The sequence below is a fragment of the Argentina anserina genome, chromosome 6 (assembly GCF_933775445.1).
Source record: "Argentina anserina chromosome 6, drPotAnse1.1, whole genome shotgun sequence".
NCBI lineage: Eukaryota > Viridiplantae > Streptophyta > Magnoliopsida > Rosales > Rosaceae > Argentina > Argentina anserina.
This window is the reverse complement of record NC_065877.1, coordinates 13,687,788-13,714,061: the sequence shown is the minus strand read 5'-3', so window position 1 is coordinate 13,714,061 and position 26,274 is coordinate 13,687,788. Positions and strand designations below refer to the sequence as shown.

Here is a 26,274-nt window from a genome sequence, read left to right as displayed (position 1 = left end):
CGGACCTAGCCATTCGGCTGCCACACTTGGTCCATGAGGCGCTCTATCCCCATGGAGCCAGCCTTATTCAACTGGGCAATGCACTGGTTTCGCCTTGCCTTGGGCTCATCAGGGAATCGGCTCCAGACCCCAACTTGTGTGTAGGGCGGCCAACTCGCCTCTTCGACGTTAAGTCCCTGACTAGTGACAAGCTCTCCGAATTGAACCGGGTCGGCATGTTTGAACCCCTCGGAAGAAGCATCCATATATCTCCCACACTTTTAATCTTGGAGCAAATCCCACATATGACTGATGTTCATTTAACCAGCGACGCCCACGATTGACACTCCCGAAAACGGGACGTGATAACTTGCTAGCTAGCTTGTTTGCTATTCAATAAATTTGTATTGGTTGAGTGGTCTACAAAACTTTCAATCTTATCTTCTTAAACTCAATCCTCGAATCAGCTCAGTTGTGTTGTGATCGAGTATATCTATAATCCAGTTAATTGATTTGCTGAGTTTATACTTTATAGTGTAATTATAGTTTTAATTTGCTATATACGCCATGACAATCGTTTCAGAAAATCAATTAAAGAAAATTTGAGGCTTACTACAATTCCATAACCAGGATAAACGGACTAGAGCTGAAAAAGACCAATTAAACACTTAGTTTTTACGCGGTCGGTTGGAGCCAAATTGAACAACTCATTCTTTGTGAACTTCAATTTAACAATACTCCTATCAGCAACAGATCGCATATGGGGTAGATATTTTTTTCTTAGTCATTACTAACGAATATAAATAGAATACGAAAAAGGACTAGATATCGATTGAGAACACTTCCTTGGTTATGATAGTGCTAGACTACTCATGATGTTAATTCAGATTTGTTCTTATCGATTTTACAGTGGCGGATATAGAGTTTAAAAGGTAGGTCAGCGGATTTTTTTTAACAAAATAGTTAAAACTATTGTATTTTTTGTTTGAAAATGTATTAAGAATTTATAAGGGATCGATAAGAATTGCAAATTAAAAGTGCTATTTAACATCAACAGTAAAACATCAAGTGACATGTTTATGTGTTACTTTTCCTTTTAATAGTTGTCGGTTATGTGGTTTCAACTTTGACAAAGGCTATGAAAAGTGTTAGACGCTAGGCAGAAGTCCAGGGACTAGGACCTAGACTTGATTTTTTGATATTTAGTTGTATGATATATAATAATAAAAATAAAAATAAAGCAAATCATATTTTATTTTATATGTCAGAGAGCTTTGTTAATATATCAGTCAAAGCAAATGTAATAATTCAATTAACCAATGAAATATAAATATATACTGAAGAGTCTGATGAATAATAAAGATAATGATAAGTTTGTTTATTGAAAAATTCACAATGTCAAAAGAAATATAATTATTTATTTCACAAACGTTTGAAAATATACGTTTACAAATTATTCGTCTTCTTCATCATGTAGACAAGCCAATTCTGTTGATTGCTTGCCAATTGCCATACGCCCATACGGCCATACCCAAAATAAAATTTGCCCAGCATATCATAAGTGTCAGCCATACCCATTGATTCTTGCCCAGCAGCCGCTGGGTTTGCCGTAACTACGATCCGCCTCAGCATCGATATCTACCTTTCTACCGAAACCCACTCGAGATCTGAAATCTGCGGCCGCACGTCTCTGCCTTATTTCTTTACATTTGATGAAAGAACCCACTGAGAAATTACCGATACTTTATTTCTCTGTATTTCAAAGATCTTAATTAAGTGGTAGATGCATGCAATTACTGATAGCTTCTCACTTTGGTTACAAATTGTTCTTGACGAAGGTTATGTATTTCTTACTTTAACTTTGTCTTCTTTAAAAAATCTTAATCGATGTGATATAATTGATTCTGTGGACTTCAATTGTGTTATAAACTTATAATAGAGACGTACTCCTTCAAACCTTATCATCAGCAAATTTAAACCTAATAAAGCATTCTTCCATAAACAACTTGTTTATGCCATCTTTTTCAAAATGTAAAAAAGTTGCCGACTCTATTCTTTGATAATAAATTAGTTAATTCTTTCTCGCTTTATCAATTGCTCACTTTTCTGCCGCTCTCTGATATCAAAACGTGTCTATAAATAGAGAGGCTAAGCTACGTTAAGTTCACTCCAAAAATCATTCACTCTTACATATCAGTGATATCACATAAACGTAAATCAGCAATCAACTGAGAAATGGCATTCTCAAACAATCTTCTTCTTATTAGCCTTCTCTTTGCTGTTCTCCTCATCTCTTCCGAGGTCGTCTCAGCTCATCGTGAGCTAGCTGAGGCAACTCGTGAGTTTCTTTCATTTTGTGTTAGCTAAATATGTTAATCCCAAAGCTAGCTCTTATATGTCATTTAATGTACTTTGATCAACTTGTGATTTGAACGTTCTTATAAATAGTTAAGGCGCATAACCAATCTCAACAATAATATATTGAAAACAATGATATAGTGAAATCTATAGTTTTCATGATAACGTTAGAGGTTTAATAAATGCAGAAACTGCTGGCTTCCATGGCAATGATCATGGACATGGTGGCCACGGGGGACATGGAGGACGTGGAGGACGTGGTGGCCATGGAGGCGCTGCTCAAGACGCTGCTGGGTTCTACGGCAACGATCATGGACATGGAGGCCACGGAGGACATGGAGGACGTGGTGGCCATGGAGCCGCTGCTGATGAGACTGAGACCGGAAACTAGATAACTCTTTGTTTGCATGCACCGCTGCATGCAGCGATGTGTGCATTGGAGTTGGAGGCGTACTTGCTGGCTTATAGAATCAGAATCACAGTAACTCTAGCTTGTTTTCCGTGTCAATAAACTTGTATTGGTTGAGTAGTCCTTAAAACTCTCAATCATATATGATGCCTCTTCTTCAAGGTTTGTCTCTGTAAGTCCTCGGTCGGGTGATCCCCGTGTTATGTATACTATCTAATGATCTGTATCAATGCAACTTTATCATGGCTTTAATTTGCTGCACTTATAAATATGTTCATACGCGCATGCAATTACGCTAAACAAGAGGCAGTGATCCTTAATAAATCATCTAATCCTAAGATCCATAATCACAACCATGAAAACGATCACGCACATTCAATCTCTATCAACACTACTGGTGCAGTGATTATATACGTATAGAAAAGTCTAGGCTCTATTTAAAGCTGCTAGCTGCTTCGATCTGAATGAGATGCGGAACTGAGATTTTTGGAACCGAGTTACAAAACGACCCAAGTAATGACCATAATCGATCATCTCTGGTGGCGGATCCAGAATAGTTAAATTGGGGACGCTTGAAAGTTTAAAGCAAAGAATAAGAAAATAATAAAAATATCAACAGTGCCAAAAAAATTATTAATTGAAACAAAAATGGTTACAATATACAAAATAAAACTATCTAAATTTAACTCTATGTCCTCAAATTCTCTTATCATCTCATCATTACCTATAGACTCAGCATACTCTTTCTCAATATAAAGGACCATACAATCCCCAAAAAACTCATATCCTATCTTATTTCTAAGTTTATTCTTGATGATGTTTATAGTTGAAAGTGCATTTTTAGTTGTTGTAGAAATATGGATAATCAAAACTAAACAAATCAATCTATAAAGCATTGGAAAAAGTTCAGACTTCCTTATTAGAACCAAAGTGTGACACAAATCAGTAATAGATTCTAATTTCTAAAACTTTGGATCACGCATATCATTCTCATAATATGCACACTCTGATTGAAGATTAAACATTTCACCATCATCAAAAAATTTCAGGATAAAACTTCTTGGCAAGATTGCAAATATCTTCAGCTTTAAAACTCTTGAAGTTATCCTGAGGATCCATGGTTGAACCAAGAATAAGGAGTTATGAGGCTTGGTTTAAGAATTTTCTATTCAACTCACTCAACTAAAGATCAATCCATGAAGATATATATACGGTAATGATGTTTAATTGAAATGAAATTCTGTTGTTGGCAATCACGACCTGTACTAGATTTGTAACGAGCACTCAAATCAGGCATATCAAGATCATGTTATTCACAGAAAGATTTCACTTCTCTTACAAAATCCTCCCAGCCTTGTTCTCTCATTTCTTGAAGAAGTGACTTTGTAAGCCCAATAAAGCTCATAGTGATAGGCGCAAAAGCACCTACAAAGATATCCTATTATCAAATCAATTATATCAATGTAGTAAATGACAAATAGGGGTCATTACTAGCAGATGATTGGTGAAACTAAGACTTAAAAACACAAACAGACGTGTAAACCAGGAATCTAGCAGACTCGACCGAGGAGCGGAAAACTAATTAATTAGCTAATCTAGACTCCACCAAAACTTACGAAATTAGATAGACATTAACTAGACACAGTGGTGGACTACTACACAAATTTTAAGAGTATTTGGAATTAGTTTGATTGGTAAACAAAAATAAATAAGACATAAGTACTGCTAAAAAAAGAATATTAAAAAGTAAATATGGATGTAAATATGGATGTAAATATGAGAAACACAATAGCTATGAACTTCTCTCCACCACTAGATATGCTTCAATTACCGCAAAACAATGTCAATAATTATCGATGAATGCACTCACAGTTAAGCCAATGTCGTTAGGTCATTAATCGTATCATGTTATCTTACTTGTCATATTAAGCGAAATGTCGGTATCGACTTAACTATATTCTCAATTAATTGATCTATGAAATGTCGGTATCTAGACCAAAATAATTAAAATAATGAAATTCGAAGAACGTTTGAGTAACAACAAAGAATCTAAGGTCCATATCAGTAGCCTTAGATTACTAAGGAATCAGTTCACACAAGTACCTACAAAGAACTTGTTATCTCTCACAGAATATGCAATGATATGTCGGTTATACATATTCAAGATAATAAAACCCTAAAATATGCATCAAAGTATCGACCCAATGAGACATGCAATAGAATTATCAATGAACAACCAGTGAAGAAATTCTCATCTAAAATTATATAAATCAATTTGTGTTTGAAGTTGAAAACATATGTAGGCTTTGATTAGCCCCTAACTATCAAGGAATTTAGTTACACATAATCTTGAATAAAAACATCAAAGAATACATGTGAAATGAATTAAAGGAGAAAAGATGATAGGAGCACTTTGTGCTACGTTCTTAATATGTTTTAACCTCCATTTGTACTTTGCTTAACCCTGATTGTTGTAATATCGAGTCATTGAGTGACAATAGGAGTCTTGGATGGTTATGGATGTGTTTTTGTGCTTAAACGAGTTAAAAAACGAAGAATTGGTCTAGAGTCCTAGTTTGAGTAGGAATCCTTATAGGACTAGGAAACCTAGTTGAATTAGGAGTCTTCATCTTTCTACGTTTTGGTCGCATTGGCGATATCTTGAGAGTCATGTTTGTATTAGGAATCCTTGTTAGACTAGGAAACGTACCATTTTGGAAAGTCCTACTTGAACTCAAACTCTTATTACGAAACTTTCCTAAATGAACTTCCTTGTTCTAGTAAGTTTCATTTTTGCAAATTAGAAACTTTCCTAATCTAGTTGAGCTCATCTATTACATGTGTCTTTTTAAGACAAAAATTGTCTAGATTAAGACATGAATTTCGAATGAATTATCTTTTACTTATGTTTTTCTTTTCTTGTTTTCAGATTTGAAGAGATAATTCAAAGAGGGAATTAAGGAGGCCGTGTACTACATGGAGAAAGAGTCCTATGCCGAGCTACCATTCAGGTTTTCAAGGGAATTAATTTCGAGTTTTAAGAGATAATTCACGGCTTGAGAAAAAGAAGGAAGTTGTGTGCAACAAGGAAGCTCTCATGCCGTCCAAATTCATCAAGGAAAAAGAGATCAGCCGTGCCTATTCAAATCACAAAGGATAAGGAGTTTGGGCCGTGCTATACATGAGATAAACAAGGGGATAAGAGCTGAATTAATCCAAGGAACAAGGAGAGCCATTCGATCTCATCATGGCAGCAGCATCACAGCCGTGCATCCTCCATGGATTAGCCCAAAACCCTAGCAGCCTCCTCTCCTCCTTCCTCTATATATAGCTCGGCCTCCCTTCATATTTTGCATCTCCATTCTCTCACAAACCTAGCCGAATTGCTGCCTAAATCCATCCAGAAAATTCAAGCCAAAAACCTTCATCAATCACCACCAAGCCGTGCTCCCCCTCTTGCCTCTCCAAATTCGAATTCATCTTCCTCCATCCTTCAAGGTTTCTAATGTGTGATTCATCCATTGCTTGTAATTTTTAGTTAGGTTTTCTGCAATTTACGATTTCATTGTATGAATTCTTGGATGTGATTTTCGGTTTTATATATGAAGAACATAAATTCAGACTTCTTTGGTTTTATGTTTTGATTGTATGAACTCATGAGATTTGTATGTTTGCCGTGTATAATGACTTAGGGCAGTAGGTTTCCGAATTATTTTTAGGTTTTATTTCGATTTATTCCTTGAACTTATGCATCTAAATCAATGCTTGAGGAAGCCACGGCCATGGCTCTTCTTGGGTTGCGATTTCATTCACCAAAGTAGTATTTGATCAAGTTATGCGCTTCGTGTCTCAATTATTGCTACTTATATAGGGCTGTGATAGTTCTAGGAATTTGCATGTTTAAACATGATGAGTGACACCATGCATGTTTATATGTCTCCAATTCGACTTAATGTGTTTACGTGCTTCTTTGTGTTTAACTAATACGCTTCGTGAAGTTAGACTCTTTTTAGCATATGTTTAGGATTGAACGCTTCGTTGATTCTAAATAATTATGAAGTCTAAACGATTAGATGAACCGCTTCGGACTCTAATTAGAATTGGAATTGAAATAGACTTAGAAATAATCGAAATAATTCGCTGCCTATATGTTGTTCTATGCGTGTCATACATCTTTCTTGAGTAGAATTCGTGTTTTGGTTATGTGATGAATGGTTGATCAATTGTATATAAGTAATTTATGATTTATTTTACGTTGTAGTTTTAGAATCCAACTCAAAACCCCCCAATAACATGATAAGTGTTGAGGCCCTTTTGATTCCCCGGACTGAACGATCCCTGCTTATTCTATACTAACGATGATATTTTACAGGGTATTTTATAGACGTTCTAACAAAACGCTCTATCATTTTGGCGCCGTTGCCGAGGAATTGATTAATTCTCAATGCTTTGAAGTGTTAATCTTATGTTATATTGTGAATTGTATAACTGTATATTGGTTTATATGTTTCTGTGAATAGTAATTGGAAATTTGGTTCCTGTGAACAGTAATTCGAAGAATTCGAAAAAAAAAAATTGTGTGTGTGTAAAGTTGTTATTTGTTATATTGTTGTAGTAGTATGCCTATAGGAAACTTGTTACACATAGTAATTTTTTTTTAGGGAAGCTAAATGTTTATTTATGCTAGGTTTATTGTAAGTTATAAGGTGAACGGAATAGGTAAAGTCCATTTTGTTAATACTAGCCTTAACCCTCCATTTGTACCTTGCAAATGTCACTTGGGGGTTGAGGGCGGCTGTTATTAACACTTTGGGGCCAGTCTAACACAGTTATTCTGAGCTGAGTAAGGGGCTATGCTATTTTCATTACCCTGGTTCAAGGTTTACAAAATTGGATCTCAGAGGCCCATAGACTGACATACATCTCGGTGATGGAGTCGATTGGGAAAACATCATTTCGAGGTTGTGGCCCCCGTGGTGTCCAACAAATGAGTCCTGCCTTGTGACTATCTCTGATTCTAGCTATCAAGCTTTCTGAAACAAAGGAATGACTTTGTGTCTAGACGACGTACTTAGGCCGCACGTCCACCTCGCTTTATAACTTAGAAAATAACTTTGTATAAATAGATGTATATAGTTTCAAAAGAAAATGATATTCTAATTTTTAAGGTATATCTGATAAAACAAGACCCTTACCTTGGGCTGTTTCAGTCCATTGCACAGTTAGCTCCTCTGCTCCACGTACCTTAAAAGTTAGGATTGTGTGTGAATAAAATCAATTAGGCTTAGTAATACTTCTACACTTGTAATTTTCAAAATATAAGAAACAAAAGAAACGAAATTGAACAAAGATACCAAGAATGACGTTTTAGAGCTTTGTAAAGAAAACGAAATTTAACATTGATTTAAAGAAGAGTTACGTTTTTGTAATTAAAAGAAAGAAGAAGTTTATATTTACTTATACTTGTATTTCATACTTTGTAAAGATTCTAACATATATGTGTTCTTTTCAGGCTAATGAATGTCCAAGATTACTGGTTGGTCCGAAGAGATTAGTGTACGCCTGAAAAGAATTCAGCCTCCATCTCAGTTTGATAACGTATCCATTGAATCGGATTCATTTCACGAAGAGAAAGAGTTTGGTTCCATTTCGCCATTTCCAAGTGCAACAAGTTGTAGTGGGCTCAATCCTTTGTTCTTTGAGGATCCGGAGTTAGAATTGTTGACAAGCCCATTTCCATTAGCCCAGTTGAATTTCGATCTACCTGATCCAGAACCTAAAATTCAAGTTCCAAATCAAGAAGAAGTAATGGCATCAATTAGAGAACAAAATGGTCAAGTTGAAGGAGCAGTTGGTGGGACAGCGCCCTCTAACATTGCATATCCTGTTCCAGAGGAGGGCAAGACTAATGATTTCGTTTTGAAGAGTGGGTTTCTACACCATTTGCCCAAATTTCATGGTCTTTCTGGTGAGGATCCTAATCAACATCTCACCTTGTTCCAATTCAATTGTGAGACTATGTGCCCAAGAGGAGCAGACATTCAAATTGTGAAGATGAGAGCTTTCCCTTACTCATTGGAGGATCGTGCTTAGAAATGGTTATTTGAGGTGCCAGCTGGTAGGATTACTTCTTGGACTACCATGGTGAACGAATTCTTGTCTAAATACTTCCCATCTTCAAGAGTTACTCATATAAGGAAGTAGATCACTGGAATCAAGCAAGGGCCAGATGAGTCGTTTTACAACTACTATGAGAGATTCAGGTCTCTTATAGCATCATGTCCAGCTCATGGCATTAGGGAAGGCCTACTTCTTCAATACTTTTATGAAGGCCTTCTACAAATGGAAAGAGAGTTCCTTGATTCAGCTGCTGGTGGGTCGTTCTTGGACAAGAGCAATGTAATGGCAAAATATCTTTTGGAGAAGAGAGCAATGAATAACCAACAGTTTGGGACCTCTGCAAGTGCTACAAGGCAGGTGCATGAGACCTACTCCAGTTCGAACTCTGCTCTAGAGGACAAGGTCGACAAGTTGTCCAAGATGATGAGCCATTTCATGAAGTCTAGTGGAGCTCAAGTGTGTGGGATATGTACGGAGGGGCACCCTACTGATCAGTGTCCTCAAGTTGCATCTAGTGGAGGGTATGAAGAAGTCAATGCCCTTGGTTATCAAGGAGGTCAGAGGTACAACCCATATTCAAATACCTACAATCCTGGCCTACGTGATCATCCTAACTTTCGATGGTCCAACAATGAAAATGTACTAAGGCCGCATCAGAATCAAATGCAATTCGGGCCTCGTCCGGCTGGTTTGTTTAGACCACAAGCTCCACTACTCAATGTTCCACCTCCAAACGTGGCTGCTACTCCTAATTATGATGAGTTGTTGAAATCCTTAGCTGCTGGGCAAAGTCAGTTGAACACCATTACTTAAACTTTGGTCGTGGGTCAACAAGCAAATAGCAAGGACATTGCGGAGCTGAAAACGCATATGGGCCAGGTAGTGGACTTCATGGGCTGATTTTCTAAGCAAGGGAAGCTGCCTAGTGGTGTCATACCCAACCCAAGAAATGAACAAGCCCAAGCTATCATGACAAGGAGTGGGCTTGAGCTTAAACATAGACCAAATGTTGCCAAAAAGGCCCAAACAACCCATGATGTGGCCCATGACCAAGAAAGTGACGAAATTCCTATGATGATGGACTTGGAGAAAGATCTAGCTACCTCCAAGAAGGAGATGGTGTCGTCCCATGATGCACCCAAAGGTATGATTGCTAACTCAAGTGATTTAGTTAAAACTAATCCCATTTCGTGTGTACCTTTCCCTTCTAGGTTTGCAAAGAGAAAAAAGGATAAATCTGATGAGGAGGTGTTGGAAGTCTTTAGGAAGGTGGAAGTTAACCTTCCTTTGTTGGAATGCATCAAGCAAATTCCCAAGTATGCGAAATTTCTTAAGGAGCTTTGCACTTCAAGAAGGAAGACTAGGGAGGAAAAGGTAGTGAAGATGAATGAGACAGTTTCAGCTGTCATCCAAAGGAAGCTACCCTCTAAGATGAAGGACCCAGGAAGTTTCTCTATCCCATGCAAAATTGGTAACACGTTATTTAACAATGTTATGCTTGATCTAGGTGCGTCAATAAATGTTATGCCATATAATGTTTATCAATCACTAGGATTAGGACCTTTAAAAAATGATAACGTGATTATTCAATTAGCTGATTGATCTAACAAGTACCCTAAGGGGTATGTTGAGGATGTCCTTGTGCAGGTCAGTCACTTGATTTTTCCTGCAGATTTTTATGTGCTAGACATGGAGGTATCACCCTTGGAGACAACTCCATTGCTTTTGGGGAGACCGTTCATGAGAACTGCTAGGACATGCATCGATGTGGCCAATGGGAGTTTATCAATGGAATTCGATGGAGATGTTATCAGCTTCAATGTTTTTGAGGCAATGAAATACCCAGTTTCTGACCTTAACTCGTGCTTTGCTATTAATGTTGTTGAATCTATTGCACAGGTTATGTCAGAAACGTTGGAAGCATAGCAATTAGCTATGGAGCAAGGGGCCGGATTTGACAAGCATGGGGACCGTGTCCCAAGAGAGGAGTGGGTTGATCTTGAGCCCAAGATTTTCGAAATTCTTTGTGAGCTTGAAGCTCAACCGTTCAAAAGGTATCCATCTTTCTTGTCAATTCCCATTTCCACTAACAAATTGTTACCATCTGTGGTTCAGGCCCCAAAGTTAGATTTGAAGCAGCTTCTAGATCATTTGAAGTATGTGTACCTTGGAAAAGATGATACTCTACCAGTTATTGTGTCATCAACGCTGAGTGAGCAGCAGGAAGCTAGATTGATTGATGTGCTTAAGAGGAACAAGACCGCTATTGAATGGACTTTGGCGGATATCAAGGGAATCAGCCCTACAACTTGTGTTCATAGGATACTATTAGAGGATGGCGCCAAGCCTACACGTGATGCTCAAAGGAGATTGCACCCACCAATGATGAAAATTGTGAAAGATGAGGTGATCAAGCTGCTTGATTGTGGAGTGATCTATCCCATCTCGGACAGTCGGTGGATTTCACCAGTGCAAGTTGTGCCTAAGAAGAGTGGGGTAACTGTTGTGAAAAATGAAGCGAATGAGTTAGTACCCCAGAGATTGGTGACCGGCCATAGGATGTGCATTGATTATAGGAAGCTGAATGCTACAACACGCAAGGATCACATGTCTTTGCCGTTCATGGACCAGATGTTAGAAAGATTAGCCGGGCACGAGTTCTTTTGTTTTCTAGATGGGTATAGTGGCTACAACCAGATATGCATTCATCCGGAAGATCAAGAGAATATGACATTTACATGTCCATTTGGCACTTTTGCCTATCGACGCATGCCCTTTGGGTTATGCAACGCACCAGGTACGTTTCAACGATGTATGCTTGCTATTTTCTCTGATTTTATCGAAAATATCATTGAAGTTTTTATGGATGACTTTATTGTTTATGGTAAAGACTTTGATGCATGTTTAGAGAATTTAGAGTTAATATTGAAAAGGTGTGTAGAAACTAACCTTGTGCTTAATTGAGAAAAATGTCATTTCATGGTTAATCAAGGGATAGTTTTAGGACATATTGTATCTGCTAAGGGTATTCAGGTAGACAAGGCTAAGGTTGATATTGTGCATCACTTACCCTCTCCCACAACTGTGAGAGAGGTTCGTTCTTTCCTTGGTCATGCAGGATTTTATAGGAGATTCATCAAGGATTTTTCCATGGTGGCGAGACCTATGTGTACCCTATTGCAGAAGGATATGCCGTTTATATGGGATGATGCATGTGAGAAAGCTTTGTGAAGTTGAAGGAGTTGTTGACTAGTGCACCTATCATTTGTCCTCCGGATTGGAACCTGCCCTTTGAATTGATGTGCGATGCTTCGGATTATGCAGTTGGGGCGGTGTTGGGCCAAAGAAGAGAAAAGAAGCCCGTGGTGATCTATTATGCGTCTAGGACTCTTAATGAGGCCCAGATGAATTATTCGACTACGGAAAAAGAACTTTTGGCTGTAATCTTTGCTTTAGATAAATTTCGATCATATCTTTTGCATTCTAAAGTTGTTGTGTATTCTGACCATGCAGCCTTAAGGTATTTGATGACAAAAAAGGATGCTAAGCCCAGATTGATCAGGTGGATACTATTGATTCAAGAGTTTGACCTTGAGATTCGAGACAAGAAGGGAAGTGAGAATGTGGTGGCTGATCATTTGAGTAGGATCGTGCGAGATGAGGAAAAAGAGCCACTACGTGAGACTTTCCCAGATGAGCAACTCTTTGGGATAGAGGTAAGTGTGCCTTGGTATGCCGATATTGTCAATTATTTAGTTACTAAGGATTTTCCTAGTACACTTTCGCATGCTAATAAGGCTAAATTGAAGAAAATGGCTAGATACTATATTTGGGATGAACCGTATTTATGGAAACAATGTAGTGATCAAGTCATTAGGAGATGTGTCCCAGAGAATGAGCATAGGTCGATTCTTAACTTCTGTCATAGTGAGGCATGTGGAGGTCACTTTGGGCCTCGTAGAACAACTTTAAAGGTGTTGGAATGTGGTTTCTATTGGCCTTCTATTTTCAAGGATGCATATTTGTTTTGTGTTTCTTGTGATAGGTGTCAATGGACTGGTAATATTGGTAAGAGAGATCAAATGCCCTTATCCCCCATTATAATTGTCGAAATTTTTGATGTGTGGGCCATTGATTTCATGGGTCCATTTCCTTCATCTAGAGGTTTCTTGTATATCTTGTTAGCTGTTGATTATGTGTCGAAGTGGGTGGAAGCAAAGGCCACCCGAACTAATGATTCGAAAGTGGTTGCAGGTTTCTTGAGAACTAACATATTTTGCAGGTTTGGAGTACCAAGAGTTTTGATAAGTGATGGAGGTTCTCATTTCTGCAACCGGACTATTGAGGCATTGCTTAAGAAGTATGGAGTAACCCACAAGGTTTCGACACCATATCATCCTCAAACAAGTGGCATGGCAGAAGTGTCCAACAGAGAGATCAAGGGAATTCTGGAGAAAACTGTAGGTCCAACAAGGAAGGATTGGAGTGATCGATTAGATGATGCATTATGGGCCTATAGAACTGCGTACAAGACGCCTATTGGGATGTCACCATTCAGATTGGTGTATGGGAAGGCATGTCACCTTCCAGTGGAGTTAGAGCATAAAGCATGGTGGGCGGTGAAGACATTCAACATGGACAAGGATGCATCCGGTCTTCATAGGAAATTGCAGCTCAATGAGCTTGAGGAGATACGAAATGACGCCTATGATGCTGCATGGATTTACAAGGAGAAAACGAGAGCTTATCATGACAAGATAATTCGTGGGAAAGAGTTTGTAGTTGGTTAAAAAGTTCTTTTATTCCATTCTAGACTTAAACTTTTTCCTGGCAAATTACGTTCTCGTTGGGTTGGTCCATTTGTTGTTACTAATGTGTTTGCTCATGGTGCTATTAAAATTAAAATTGACAAAACAGGTCAGACATTCAAGGTGAATGGGCATCGACTTAAGCCCTACTATGAACCTTTTGAGGAGCACACATATGAGGAGACGAGTGTGAGAGATGCGCCAAAAGAAGTATGAGCATGAGAGAGTCTAGGCTGAGAGACTTTAAAACTCAAGCGCTGCATGAGAGGCAACCCATTTCAACCGTACATGTGGAGGAGTCATCTACGGAAGTTTGCTTTTTCTTATCCCTTCACTCTTATGGTTGAATTGTATATGTATTGATGTGTGATCTTAGTCTATACTTATGAATTACATTCTGATTATTGAGCTTACATTGAGGACAATGTAATTTTCTAAGTGTGGGGTAGGGTTGCATGATCATTGTTTGCTGATTTTTGCTTTGATTACATGATATAAACGAAAAAGTAAGAAAAAAATTCGAAAAAATGTTTAAAAAATTAGAAAAAAAATGTGTTGTTTTGAGTCTTAGGATGCCCCTAAAGTCTAGGATGATTATGTCTCTAAATGCATAGATGATAGTTTTGCATTTCATAAGAATTGAATTGTAAGTTTCATTGATAATGTGGGTTTGGTATGAACATGTGAGATTTTGATTGAATGTAATATGACATACATGTTTGGTTAGTCTAAGTCCATAACAACCTGTGAGTTGTTGAGCCTATATATGCTTTCTTCTTGAGTGATAATATGAAATTTCGTGGTTGTTTTGTGAACCTCATTATTTTTTGCATATTCAATGACTATGTGCCATAGCTTTTAATGGACTCTAGAATTTACTAGAACTCATCTTTTGTGATTGTTGAGACTTTTAAGTCATAAAATGCTCTGATTTTGAAAGGGATTTATGGATCATTTCTAGGATTACAACCACTTTAGCCAAACAGCCATGTATTCCTATATGTGCCATGTTTGAGACTCCTTAGTTGAACCCCATTTGAGCATACATTGAGCCTTTCTTCATCACCTATGTTATCTCCATGCATATTATAGTTACCTCTACCTTGTCCTATAGACTTGGCAGAACTTTTGTTGAGATGCTTATGTGATGATGTATGAAATAAGTGTGGGGTGGAAGACATGAGAAAAAAAAAGAATAAGCTTTTAAGCATGCCAAAAAAAAAGAGAGATGAAAAACAAAAGAAAAGATGTGTTTAGGATTCGGCAATACAAGAAAAAGAGAAGAAAAGATGTTGTCTTCCATTTGTGATTTGGAGTTGAGTTGTAATTGAAGGGCTAAAAATGTTTATTTGACATTTGTCCATGTTCACTTGGTAGTTAAAATGATGTTTGGGCCACACTTGTTATATTTGGCCATTGATGGTGTGTAGTGTCATAAGGATGGTGTTTACTCTGCTAAGTCTATAGGATTACCTTTGTGATTCCTTGATATTCCATGTCTTTAGCTAAGCCAAAACATTCACCTTATCAAATGATCCTAATGATTCTTAAAATAAGCAAATCTTGGTTTGTAGAGATGATCACAAGAGTTGAGCATATGGTTTTGGTCCATTTGTGCACTTAGTTGTTAAATGTGGTTTTCCCTTTTGTTATTCACAAAGTGCTTTCATTTGTTGAAATATGCAAGCTATTTGATGCTTTATTATCCTTTCTCTTGCATATACTTGTGTGTGAATTATAACCATGAATCTGAGTGAAAAGAAGAGAGTATGCCTTGTGAGGAGGATTAAATTGACTAAACATGTTATGTTCCTATTGTCTCATTTCTTACTTATTCATACTATGAAACATGTTTATGAAACTTGGAATTTATGTGCTTAAATTCAAATGCTTAAACTTGAAAGCTATGTGTTTTGAGATTCTGAAGCAATTATTTAGGGACAATAGTGTTTTGTGTAGTTTTGTTTTGTTTTGCTAAGGGACTAGCAAAAACCAAGTGTGGGGTAGTTGATAGGAGCACTTTGTGCTACGTTCTTAATATGTTTTTATCTCCATTTGTACTTTGCTTAACCCTGATTGTTGTAATATTGAGTCATTGAGTGACAATAGGAGTCTTGGATGGTTATGGATGTGTTTTTGTGCTTAAACGAGTTAAAAAACGAAGAATTTGTCTAGAGTCCTAGTTTGAGTAGGAATCCTTATAGGACTAGGAAACCTAGTTGAATTAGGAGTCTTCATCTTTCTACGTTTTGGTCGCATTGGCGATATCTTGAGTCATGTTTGCATTAGGAATCCTTGTTAGACTAGGAAACGTACCATTTTGGAAAGTCCTACTTGAGCTCAAACTCTTATTACGAAACTTTCCTAAATGAACTTCCTTGTTCTAGTAAGTTTCCTTTTTGCAAATTAGAAACTTTCCTAATCTAGTTGAGCTAAGACAACAATTGTCTAGATTAAGACATGAATTTCGAATGAATTATCTTTTACTTATGTTTTTCTTTTCTTGTTTTCAGATTTGAAGAGATAATTCAAGGAGGGAATTAAGGAGGCCGTGTACTACATGGAGAAGGAGTCCTATGCCGAGCTACCATTCAGGTTTTAAAGGGAATTAATTTCGAGTTTTAAGAGATAATACACGGCTTGAGAAAAAGAAGGAAGTTGTGTGCAACAAGGAAGCTCTCATGCCGTCCAAATTCATCAAGGAAAAAGAGATCAGCCGTGCCTATTCAAATCAGCAAAGGATAAGGAGTTTGGGCCGTGCTATACATGAGATAAACAAGGGGATAATAGCTGAATTAATCCAAGGAACAAGGAGAGCCATTCGATCTCATCATGGCAGCAGCATCACAGCCGTGCATCCTCTATGGATCAGCCCAAAACCCTAGCAGCCTCCTCTCCTCATTCCTCTATATATAGCTCGGCCTCCCTTCATATTTTGCATCTCCATTCTCTCACAAAGCTAGCCGAATTGCTGCCTAAATCCATCCAGAAAATTCAAGCCAAAAACCTTCATCCATCACCACCAAGCCGTGCTCCCCCTCTTGCCTCTCCAAATCCGAATTCATCTTCCTCCATCCTTCAAGGTTTCTAATGTGTGATTCATCCATGGCTTATAATTTTTATTTAGGTTTTCTGCAATTTATGATTTCATTGTATGAATTCTTGGATGTGATTTTCGGTTTTATATATGAAGAACATAAATTCAGACTTCTTTGGTTTTATGTTTTGATTGTATGAACTCATGAGATTTGTATGTTTGCCGTGTATAATGACTTAGGGCAGTAGGTTTCCGAATTATTTTTAGGTTTTATTTCGATTTATTCCTTGAACTTATGCATCTAAATCAATGCTTGAGGAAGCCACGGCCATGGCTCTTCTTGGGTTGCGATTTCATTCACCAAAGTAGTATTTGATCGAGTTATGCGCTTCGTGTCTCAATTATTGCTACTTATATAGGGCTTTGATAATTCTAGGAATTTGCATGTTTAAACATGATGAGTGACGCCATGCATGTTTATATGTCTCCAATTCGACTTAATGTGTTTATATGCTTCTTTGTGTTTAACTAATACGCTTCGTTAAGTTAGACTCTTTTTAGCATATGTTTAGGATTGAACGCTTCGTTGATTCTAAATAATTATGAAGTCTAAACGATTAGATGAACCGCTTCGGACTCTAATTAGAATTGGAATTGAAATAGACTTAGAAATAATCGAAATAATTCGCTGCCTATATGTTGTTCTATGCGTGTCATACATCTTTCTTGAGTAGAATTCGTGTTTTGGTTATGTGATGAATGGTTGATCAATTGTATATAAGTAATTTAGGATTTATTTTACGTTGTAGTTTTAGAATCCAACTCAAAACCCCCCAATAACATGATAAGTGTTGAGGCCCTTTTGATTCCCCGGACTGAATGATCTCTGCTTATTCTATACTAACGATGATGTTTTACAGGGTATTTTATAGACGTTCTAACAAAACGCTCTATCAAAAGACCGAATTTCATTTTTCTTGCGGAGGCTTGATGAGATTTTAGCACCTTGAGGAGATGTGGGTTGTAGCTTGAGGAGATTGAAGGTGACTTCACTTCGGCTCTCCCTGTCCGTCTTCTCTCATTTCTCTTCTTTTATTCTCTCTATTTTTTCTTCCCCTCTCCCTCTCTTTCTTTTGGTTGGTTATGGAAAAAATGTTGTGTATGGAGATGGTGGTGATGTAGGTTTTTATAGAGGAGAATAGTGGTGCAAAAAGTGGAGAAAAGTGAGAGCTAATAGTGTAGTGAGTGTGGTGGTTGGTTATAGAATAAGTGGGTGATAAATAAGGAAGTGGGTGATCATGGAAGTAAGTGGGTGAACATGGAGGAAGTGAATGATCATGAAAAAAGTGAGTGATGGCTAGGTAATGATGGACCTAGAAGTGATGATTACACCCAAAATCAAATCGGATTTTTGCATAATATAGGTGTAGATTTTTTGAGAATGGGAAGAGCCATGATTTTGTGAAAAATAGAGAAAAATGGTGTAGTTAAATCTCAACTAAAAAGATGAGATCTAGTTGTGATAGAATAATGTGTTGCTCCTTCCTTGCTCCTCCATAAAATTACCCTGAAAATACATGGTACCACCAAAAGTGGTGGTGCTCGGAAAATTGCCGGAATTCCACATTTTTCTCTTCTTGTCAAGATATTCAAGTTAGGAATTGGATTTCTCTATCTATCTCCACTCTTCTTCTCTATTCTACTTCAAAATTTCTAAAAACAGATAAAGTTAATTAAAATATAAAAATATTACAAAATATATAAGTAAAAAGAATAATTAATACCATAAAAGTCACATAAATATGTGACTATCAAAATACTCCACACTTAGCTTTTGCTAGTCCTCGAGCAAAACACTAAACTAAGACTCTGGAAAGACTCCACAATAACACAGACTACAAAACTCTAATGCCCTTAACACTTTGGCTCAGCAATCTCCTTAACATTGCAATACTAAGATTACATGATATTTCAGTTCAATCTACGAAATTTCGAAGGTTAATGTCAATACATGACACACTTGCAACATGTAGGATGAAGACATAATCATGGTGAATGTAAAGCTACAACATGCAATAAACAAGTTAAGATTCAACCTCACATGGGTATGCAATAAGTGTTTCTCTCAACATATGTCTAAGGTTTTCACTCAGCTCAATTACTTGTCAAAATTGACTGAACCATATGCTTTACTTTTGTGACTTATCTCCACAGATCAAAGGCTGCCTATCTTGAGTATCAAAAAGACTTTATAAGGTTGTAATGGGGTTAAGCTCATATGTTTATAGAATAAAAGGGATATGAAATTCAAATAAGTTCTAAAACCTAGTAGACCATCAATGAAGAGACTTTTTTGAACTTTACAACCCTTGAAGCATCTTCACTATTGAATTCTTTCAAATATATCACCATTGTGGCCCAATTTCATTTTGTTGGGCCTTCATTTCATTTTTTTCATCTACAATTAACCTGTAGTATAAGCTAAACATCACAAAAGAACACACACATTTTGTTTTTGTTTTTTTTACAACACAAGTAGCTTGATATCCCATACTTATTTCTTTGCTTCATCTTCACAATCTTCCGCCTTGTTCTTCATGTATACGTTCTCATGTACAGCTCTACTAAGTTCTAGAACAAATGTAGAGATATAACTATTCTAAGGTTCAAGGGTAATGTTATGTGGGTGATGACAAAAAGAATCATAATGTAAGATCAAAGTGGTTAACGAAGGCCTGCACATTTTGTGTACACAAAATATGGGTCACATGCTACATATGGCAATGGTGGTAGATCTTAAGTGCCTTTATCACTTCCCCAATCAAGATATTAACTTAATCTGCGGCAAGCAATTGCCACACAACAAAGAAAACATGTATAATCACATTTAGGCTCAATCGCTCACAGGTTAATGAATCTCAACTATGTTTAAGCATGTTGATGAATATGTACCATGTTAACTCATTTATACATCCACTACATATTAACACATGCATCATATATCAAGATTAACAAAAAAAAACTCAGTTAACATAGACACATGTTGAACTCTTAGTCACAATTTTAAAAGATATAAGCACATCATAGACTAGTTAAGGGCCCTAAGACTAGAAACAATTTTTTTGTTTGTTTGTTTGTTTGTTTTTTATTAATTTTTTTAACTCAAAAAACATACCTAAAAGACTCAAAATCACAAATCTAAACATAGACGCCAAAGATATGATATAAACTCCACTCCACACTTGAAATTTGCATTGTCCTCAATGTAAAACAAAACTAAAGTATGCAACACATCAAACAAGTATGAAGCAGAAGACCTATGACATCATAAAACACACTAAACATGAAAAATAACAAAGGAGAAATAATGAAGAATGCAAATTTGGAATCCAAGCTTCTCTATCAACATGGGTTGCCTCCCAAGTAGCGCTAAGTTTAACGTCAGCAGCTAGACGGTACTTATAATCAATGCTCCACTGGCACGGGATCGCGGAGATGTACTTCTTCCACATCTCTCACCGTTACAGGCTCATAAAACGGTTTGAGCCTATGTTCGTTCACTTTGAACGTGTTCCCATTCTTCAGATTTTTGACCTCTACTGCACTATGAGCAAACACATTAAGTATAACAAAAGACCCACTCTACCTAGAACGAAGTTTACATGGGAATAAACGTAGACGCATATTGAAAAGCAAGACTTTTTGCCCAAATAACAAAAGATTTTCTTTTAATCATCTTATCATGAAACATTTTGGTTTTCTCCTTGTAGATTTGATTGGATTCATAAGCATTGTTTCGAATCTCATCTAGCTCATTCAGTTGTAACTTCATATGAACACATGCATCATCAATATCAAAGTTAAACTGCTTAATAGCCCAATATGCCTTGTGCTCAAGCTCTACCGGAAGATGGCAGCATTTCCCATAGACCATTCGATAAGGAGACATCCCAATCAGTGTCTTGTATGCTGTCTTGTATGCCCACAATGCCCCACCTAAGCGTTGATTCCAATCTTTTCGGGTTGGTCCAACAGTCATCTCCAAAATTTGTTTAATCTCCCTGTTGGATACTTCTACCTCCCCGCTCGTCTGAGGATGATAAGGTGTTGCCACCTAATGATGAACATTGAAATTCTTGAGCAAAGCTGCAAAAGACTTATTACAAAAATGGGAACCTCCATCACTGATAATGTACCTGGGAGTACCAAATCTAACAAACAGTGATTTCAAAAATTTCAAAACAACAGCAGGATCGTTAGTATGAGTGACCACTGCCTCCATCCACTTTGAAACATAATTGACTGCAAGTAGAATAAAATATTTTGCTGAGAGCTAGGAAAAAGGACCCATAAAGTCAATACCCCACACATCAAAAATCTCAACAACAAAAATTGGGTGCTGGGGCATCTGATCTCTAGGACCTACGTTATCTGTGAGCTGACATCTGGTACATGATTTATAGAACTCATGGGCATCTTTGAACAAAGGTTGCCATAAGAAGCCACTTTCAAGAACCTTCATTACAGTCTTCTTTCCAGTAAAAAACCTTTCTCTACATGTGAGTGACAAAAAGTTAGAATAGATTGAAATTCAGTTTTAGGAACGCACCTTCGTATGAACAAATACGGACAATATTTCCATAGATAAGGCTCATCCAACACATAATGCTTAGCTGTCTTCACCAACTTGTCATTCTGGGCTCTACTGTAGTCGTTTGATATTCTGCCTGACACAATATAGTTAACAATATCTGCATACTAAGGCTCAGAAACGTTGAGAGCAAAAACTTGCTCATCCGAGAAGCTATCACGCAGAGGCAATGAGTCCTCCTCTGCGTTAGATCCATGCGTGATCATGCTCAGGTGGTCTGCCACCACATTCTCAGTGCCTTTCTTATCTTTAATCTCAATATCAAACTCGTAAAGTAGCAACATCCATCTAATCAACATGGGTTTTGCATCCTGTTTGGTCATCAAGTATCTCAAAGCAACATGGTCAGAGAAAACAATGACTTTAGTTCCTAACAAGTAAGATCTAAACTTTTCTAAAGCAAGGACCAAGGCTAAGAATTCCTTTTATGTAGTTGAGTAATTTAACTGTGCATCTTTTAAAGTCCTGGAAGCATAATAGATAACATGGGGCAACTTAGCTGGACGTTGACCCAACACAGCACCAACCGCATAATCAGAAGCATCACACATTAATTCAAAAGGTAAGTTCTAATCAGATGCACGTATCATGGTTGCGGTCGTCAGAAGCTCCTTGAGCTTGTTGAATGACTTCAAGCACTCATCTGTGAAGCTGAAGGCTACATCTTTATGGAGCAATGCACATAATGGTCTGGTTATCTTGGAAAAGTCCTTGATAAACCTGCGATAAAATCTTGCATGTCCAAGAAAAGATCTCAACTCCTTCACAGTTGGAGGAGGTAAAGTACGCACAATATCAACCTTAACTTTATCAACCTCAATCCCCCTAGCATATTACATATCGCAAAACTATACCTTGTTCTACCATAAAATGACACTTTTCCCAATTTTAAACAAGGTTAGTCTTGACACAAGATTTCAAAACTATTGATAAATGATGCAGACACATGTCAAAAGAATCACTAAATACCGAAAAATCATCCATAAATACCTCATTGATTTTTTCAATCATGTCCGACAAAATACTCATCATGCATTGTTGAAACGTTGCAGGCGTGTTGTATATGACAAAAGGCATCCGCCGGTAAGAAAAAGTGTCGTAGGGGCATGTAAAGGTGGTCTATATCGTGGTCATCCTTGTGTATGGCTATCTGGTTGTACCCTGAATAACTATCTAAAAAACAATAATATGCATGACCTGCTATCTCCTTTAGACATAAGCACTTCTCCACTGGAACATGTTTCCATGTTAAATCTTTTAAGAACTTTAGCAATATAATTTTGCTGAGACAGTCCTAAAGGTCTGTGTGCTCTATTTCTTTTAATTTCTATTAATGTAGTGATTATACTGATGCGATACGCTGTATTCTTTGCAGATGCAGTACGTCGTACTCCTTGTCTCTTTCCTCTCACAAATGGCACACGTCGTCAAAGCAGAGACCACGGCGGCGTGGTTTTCAACTCTCTGACGCTCAAGTTAGGCTGATGGTAATATATGCAGAGTAACAGTAGAGGGTGTAATGTACTTACCTTATTAGGTCAAGGGTTTGACCCTTTATTGTTGAGTTGAGGTAGATCATTTACTTATCTTCCGGTGTGGGACGAGGTCCGATTAAGGTGTTCTCTGGAGTCTTATTTGAGATGTGCGTGAGGGCGCGTCTGTAGCCGGTTTGGGCCACGGGGCAGCCCATTGCACAGCTAGTGCGACTGGCTCACTGTTAGTAGTGCGAGGCTGGGCTATTTGTTAGTCTTAGTTTCGCTGATAGTTGTGCTGATTATGGCGGGCATAAGCCTATGCCAACAAGTCCCCCCAAGTTCCCAATCTAGGGAGGTAATTTCTTGACTGGGGACTTAATATTTAAGCATTTCGCCATAATCAGTAGTGGGTCCCACAGACCCTCTCGGAGTCCCCCCCACTCCCCGGTTAAGGAATGCCGAGTAATTGATGGTGTAATGGATTCTGTCGAGTTTCTTTGAGCGTAGTACATGTTTACGCGTGGGATGCCTGATCGCTATCTTTGAGCCTGGTGCGTCCGTCGTAGCGTAGAATATCGTTACACGTAGGACATCTTTGATCGCTGTCTTTGAGCGTAGTGCGTCCGTCATAGCGTAGTAAATTTTTACGCGTAGGATGTCTTTGATCGCTGTCTTTGAGCGTAGTTCGTTTGTCATAGCGTAGTAAATTTTTACTTGTAAGACGTCTTTGATCGCTGTCTTTGAGCGTAGTAAATTTTTACGCGTAGAACGTCTGAACGCTATCTTTGAGCGTGGTGTCATGGGCTGGGAGCAGCGCAATTCGCGTTGTGGGTAGCACGTGTCGTGCATGCATTGGGCACGACGATTCAATTTCGTGGGTGGTGACGTTATCCGAGGAGACAATTATTGCGTGTAGTTAATGCGTGTGTAACCGAAGCGTTGCCTTGGTAACACATGCCACGTGGCGGGATCTAGAGTGATGTCTTTTGGGTCGACGGCTAAGATGTGAGTAACAATTTTTTATATCCGACGGTTAAGGAGCGCTTTTGAGAAATCAACGGGCGAGATGTGGTTTGAGATTTACTATAAAAGGGTGAAAGGGATAGGAGGACTGTCATTATCAACAGTTCCAAGTTTTTGAATCGTGAAATCTCTCTCGTTCCCTCCTTTGCTCTCTTCTCCTGTTCTTTAAGCTTGGACGGAAGCTTATCGGGATCTTTGTGTAAATCGGCTTTTGAGGTATGTTTCTGATCAGAATCTCCTATATACGTCTTGTGGTTTTGGTTGTTTGCTGGTGGCTTTGTGGTTATAGGGTAAAACAGTGGTTTTGGGTTTGGGTTTTTCCGTCAAATTGGTAGGTTTTGAGTCTGTTTGATCTTTGGATGGGTGTTTTCCGGCTAGATGGGGTGTTTGTGCGGGCGGTGTTGATGAGTTTTGGCCGGTAACTGGGTTTGATGTTCTTCGTGTTCTTCATACTCTTTCTTGCGAGGTTCGTAGGATAGATCTAATTAACTTTCTGACTTCTAGTTTTAGGTTGTTCATCTTTGACTTCGGTGTTGCTTGCTGCGGCGTAATGCCTAGGATAAATATACTAACTGACAGCGATTCCGAGCCTCCATAGGGAAGTTGGTTCGCGCCATCATCCTCTAAGTCGTGGACGAGTGAATTGGAGGCCAACTATTTGAACTTAGTGTGGCGAAGCGGTGGAAACGACTCGCATTGTGAAGATCGCGCTTCTGTCTTTGCGAGGGTGCTAGCAAATTGGGAAACTAGTGAATCGTCAGACACCATGGAGTCAAGGCATGAGGAGGTTGGAGAAAGTGAAGTGAGTCTCGCTCCGAGCCAAGACCAAGGTATACGTGAGCGTATTGCGAGCGCCTCGAGGACTAGTACTTCGAGCCCAACACTGAGTCCAGCGCCCATGACGCGTTGGCTAGACGGCGGAGTGCAGAGGTCGGAGGTGGAGGAACCGCAGGGAGCTGACACCGCCGCAGTACTTGGTTATGTGGAAGAATTCAAGTTGCCTGCTACTATTGTTGCGCGGTTGATCGGGCTGGATGAGTATGGTTCGATATTACCTGATGGGCACGCATTGGTCAGTCCCTCCGTATTGCGGCTCGGGGTGGAGTTACCGTTAGATCAACGCCTGCAGTGTCTGGTGGCGGAGTTCGGCTTGGCCTTTGGTCAGGTCAGCTATAACATGTGGTGAGTTATTCTCTGCCTCTGCTCGCTCTTTCACCTGTCGGGGTGCTGGTTTCCCACTGCGGCAGAGGTACTCCACTTGTTTAAGATAGACTATAACCAGCGGAATGGTAATGGAGGAACTGCGCGATTTGTTAGGCGAGATGAGCATAGTGAATTCCAAATCTTGGAGAATTAGCCCTCCTCAGAAGCTAACTGGAGGAAGAATAACTTCATAGTAGAGGAGGGATGGGAATACAGGCGTATCAACGGGGTAGAGTATCTCCCGGAGAAGCGTATTCCCTCGTGATTTCAAGCTATTAACTGTAGGTCTTAATGTCTTACTAAAATTTTTTGCGACAAAATAACTATTTGCTGACTGTTTTTTGTTGTTGTTGTTGCGCAGCGGGGATGAGGTTGGTGTTGTCGGAGCAGGAGGTTGATCGCGTGAATCGTGTGACATACCTTTGGAGGTGTCAAGGTGAGGATTTAGTCCACGACTTGAAGGTGTTGACGAACCCGTACCTTTTGTTCGAGCAAGGACTACTCCGTCGCCATCGTAAGTAAAAGCGCTACGCTTGTAGTTTCTGTCTTCTCTTTGTTTTACAGCGTACTGATCTATTATTGCGTGCACAGCTACGACGCTCTCAGTGAACAGAAACTTCGAGAAGTCGGAGCGTAGCAGTTACACGAGGTTCCTGCAGCAAGAAAACCCCGACGTCACTCCAGACACCAAAGGGTTAGCTGTAAACATGTTGCGTCGCGTGATGTCGAAGAAAGTGGTGGCGTCCACTAAGAAAGTGAATGCACCTGCGAAGCGGGTTGAGGAGTCTCCGCAAGTCATGGATCTGCCTGTTCCCTCCCATACGAGCATGCCGAATGAGCAAGGTTTGCCGCGCCGGAGTGATGCGGAAGGAGTAGGCTGTATCGATGCCGATCCGCGGTTGGCCAATCCGACGGAGTCCCAAGAGGTTGGGAAGAGGAGAAAGGTGCAGAAGACGGGCGAAATCCTCTGCTGCTCCCGAAGACGCGGAGGATGTTATGGTAGAAGCTCCGCCACCTAAAAGGCAGAAGACTACGCAAAAAGGGCCCATCACTTTTACAGACTCCCGGGTCTACGAGGATCTATCGGCGCTGGACCGTAGTCCATTAAGCCAACTAGGAGCCCCTAAATTGGAGAGGCTGGTCTTGCTCAGCCAGCGTGCCGGGCTCGGAGGACTGCGACGGCCTTGAACTGCGTAGCCCGCTCGGTCTTA

General features: G+C 38.9%; 1 protein-coding gene across 1 annotated transcript; it reads left to right on the top strand.

The window, feature by feature from the left end:
* The first annotated feature begins 2,136 nt into the window (after window positions 1–2,136).
* On the top strand, window positions 2,137–3,007 carry LOC126799336 (glycine-rich cell wall structural protein-like). The gene is made up of 2 exons (XM_050526521.1): window positions 2,137–2,317; window positions 2,526–3,007. The coding sequence occupies exons 1-2, from the start codon at window positions 2,215–2,217 to the stop codon at window positions 2,726–2,728; spliced, it is 306 nt and encodes a 101-aa protein (XP_050382478.1). The 5' UTR covers window positions 2,137–2,214; the 3' UTR covers window positions 2,729–3,007.
* The last annotated feature ends 23,267 nt before the right edge of the window (window positions 3,008–26,274 follow it).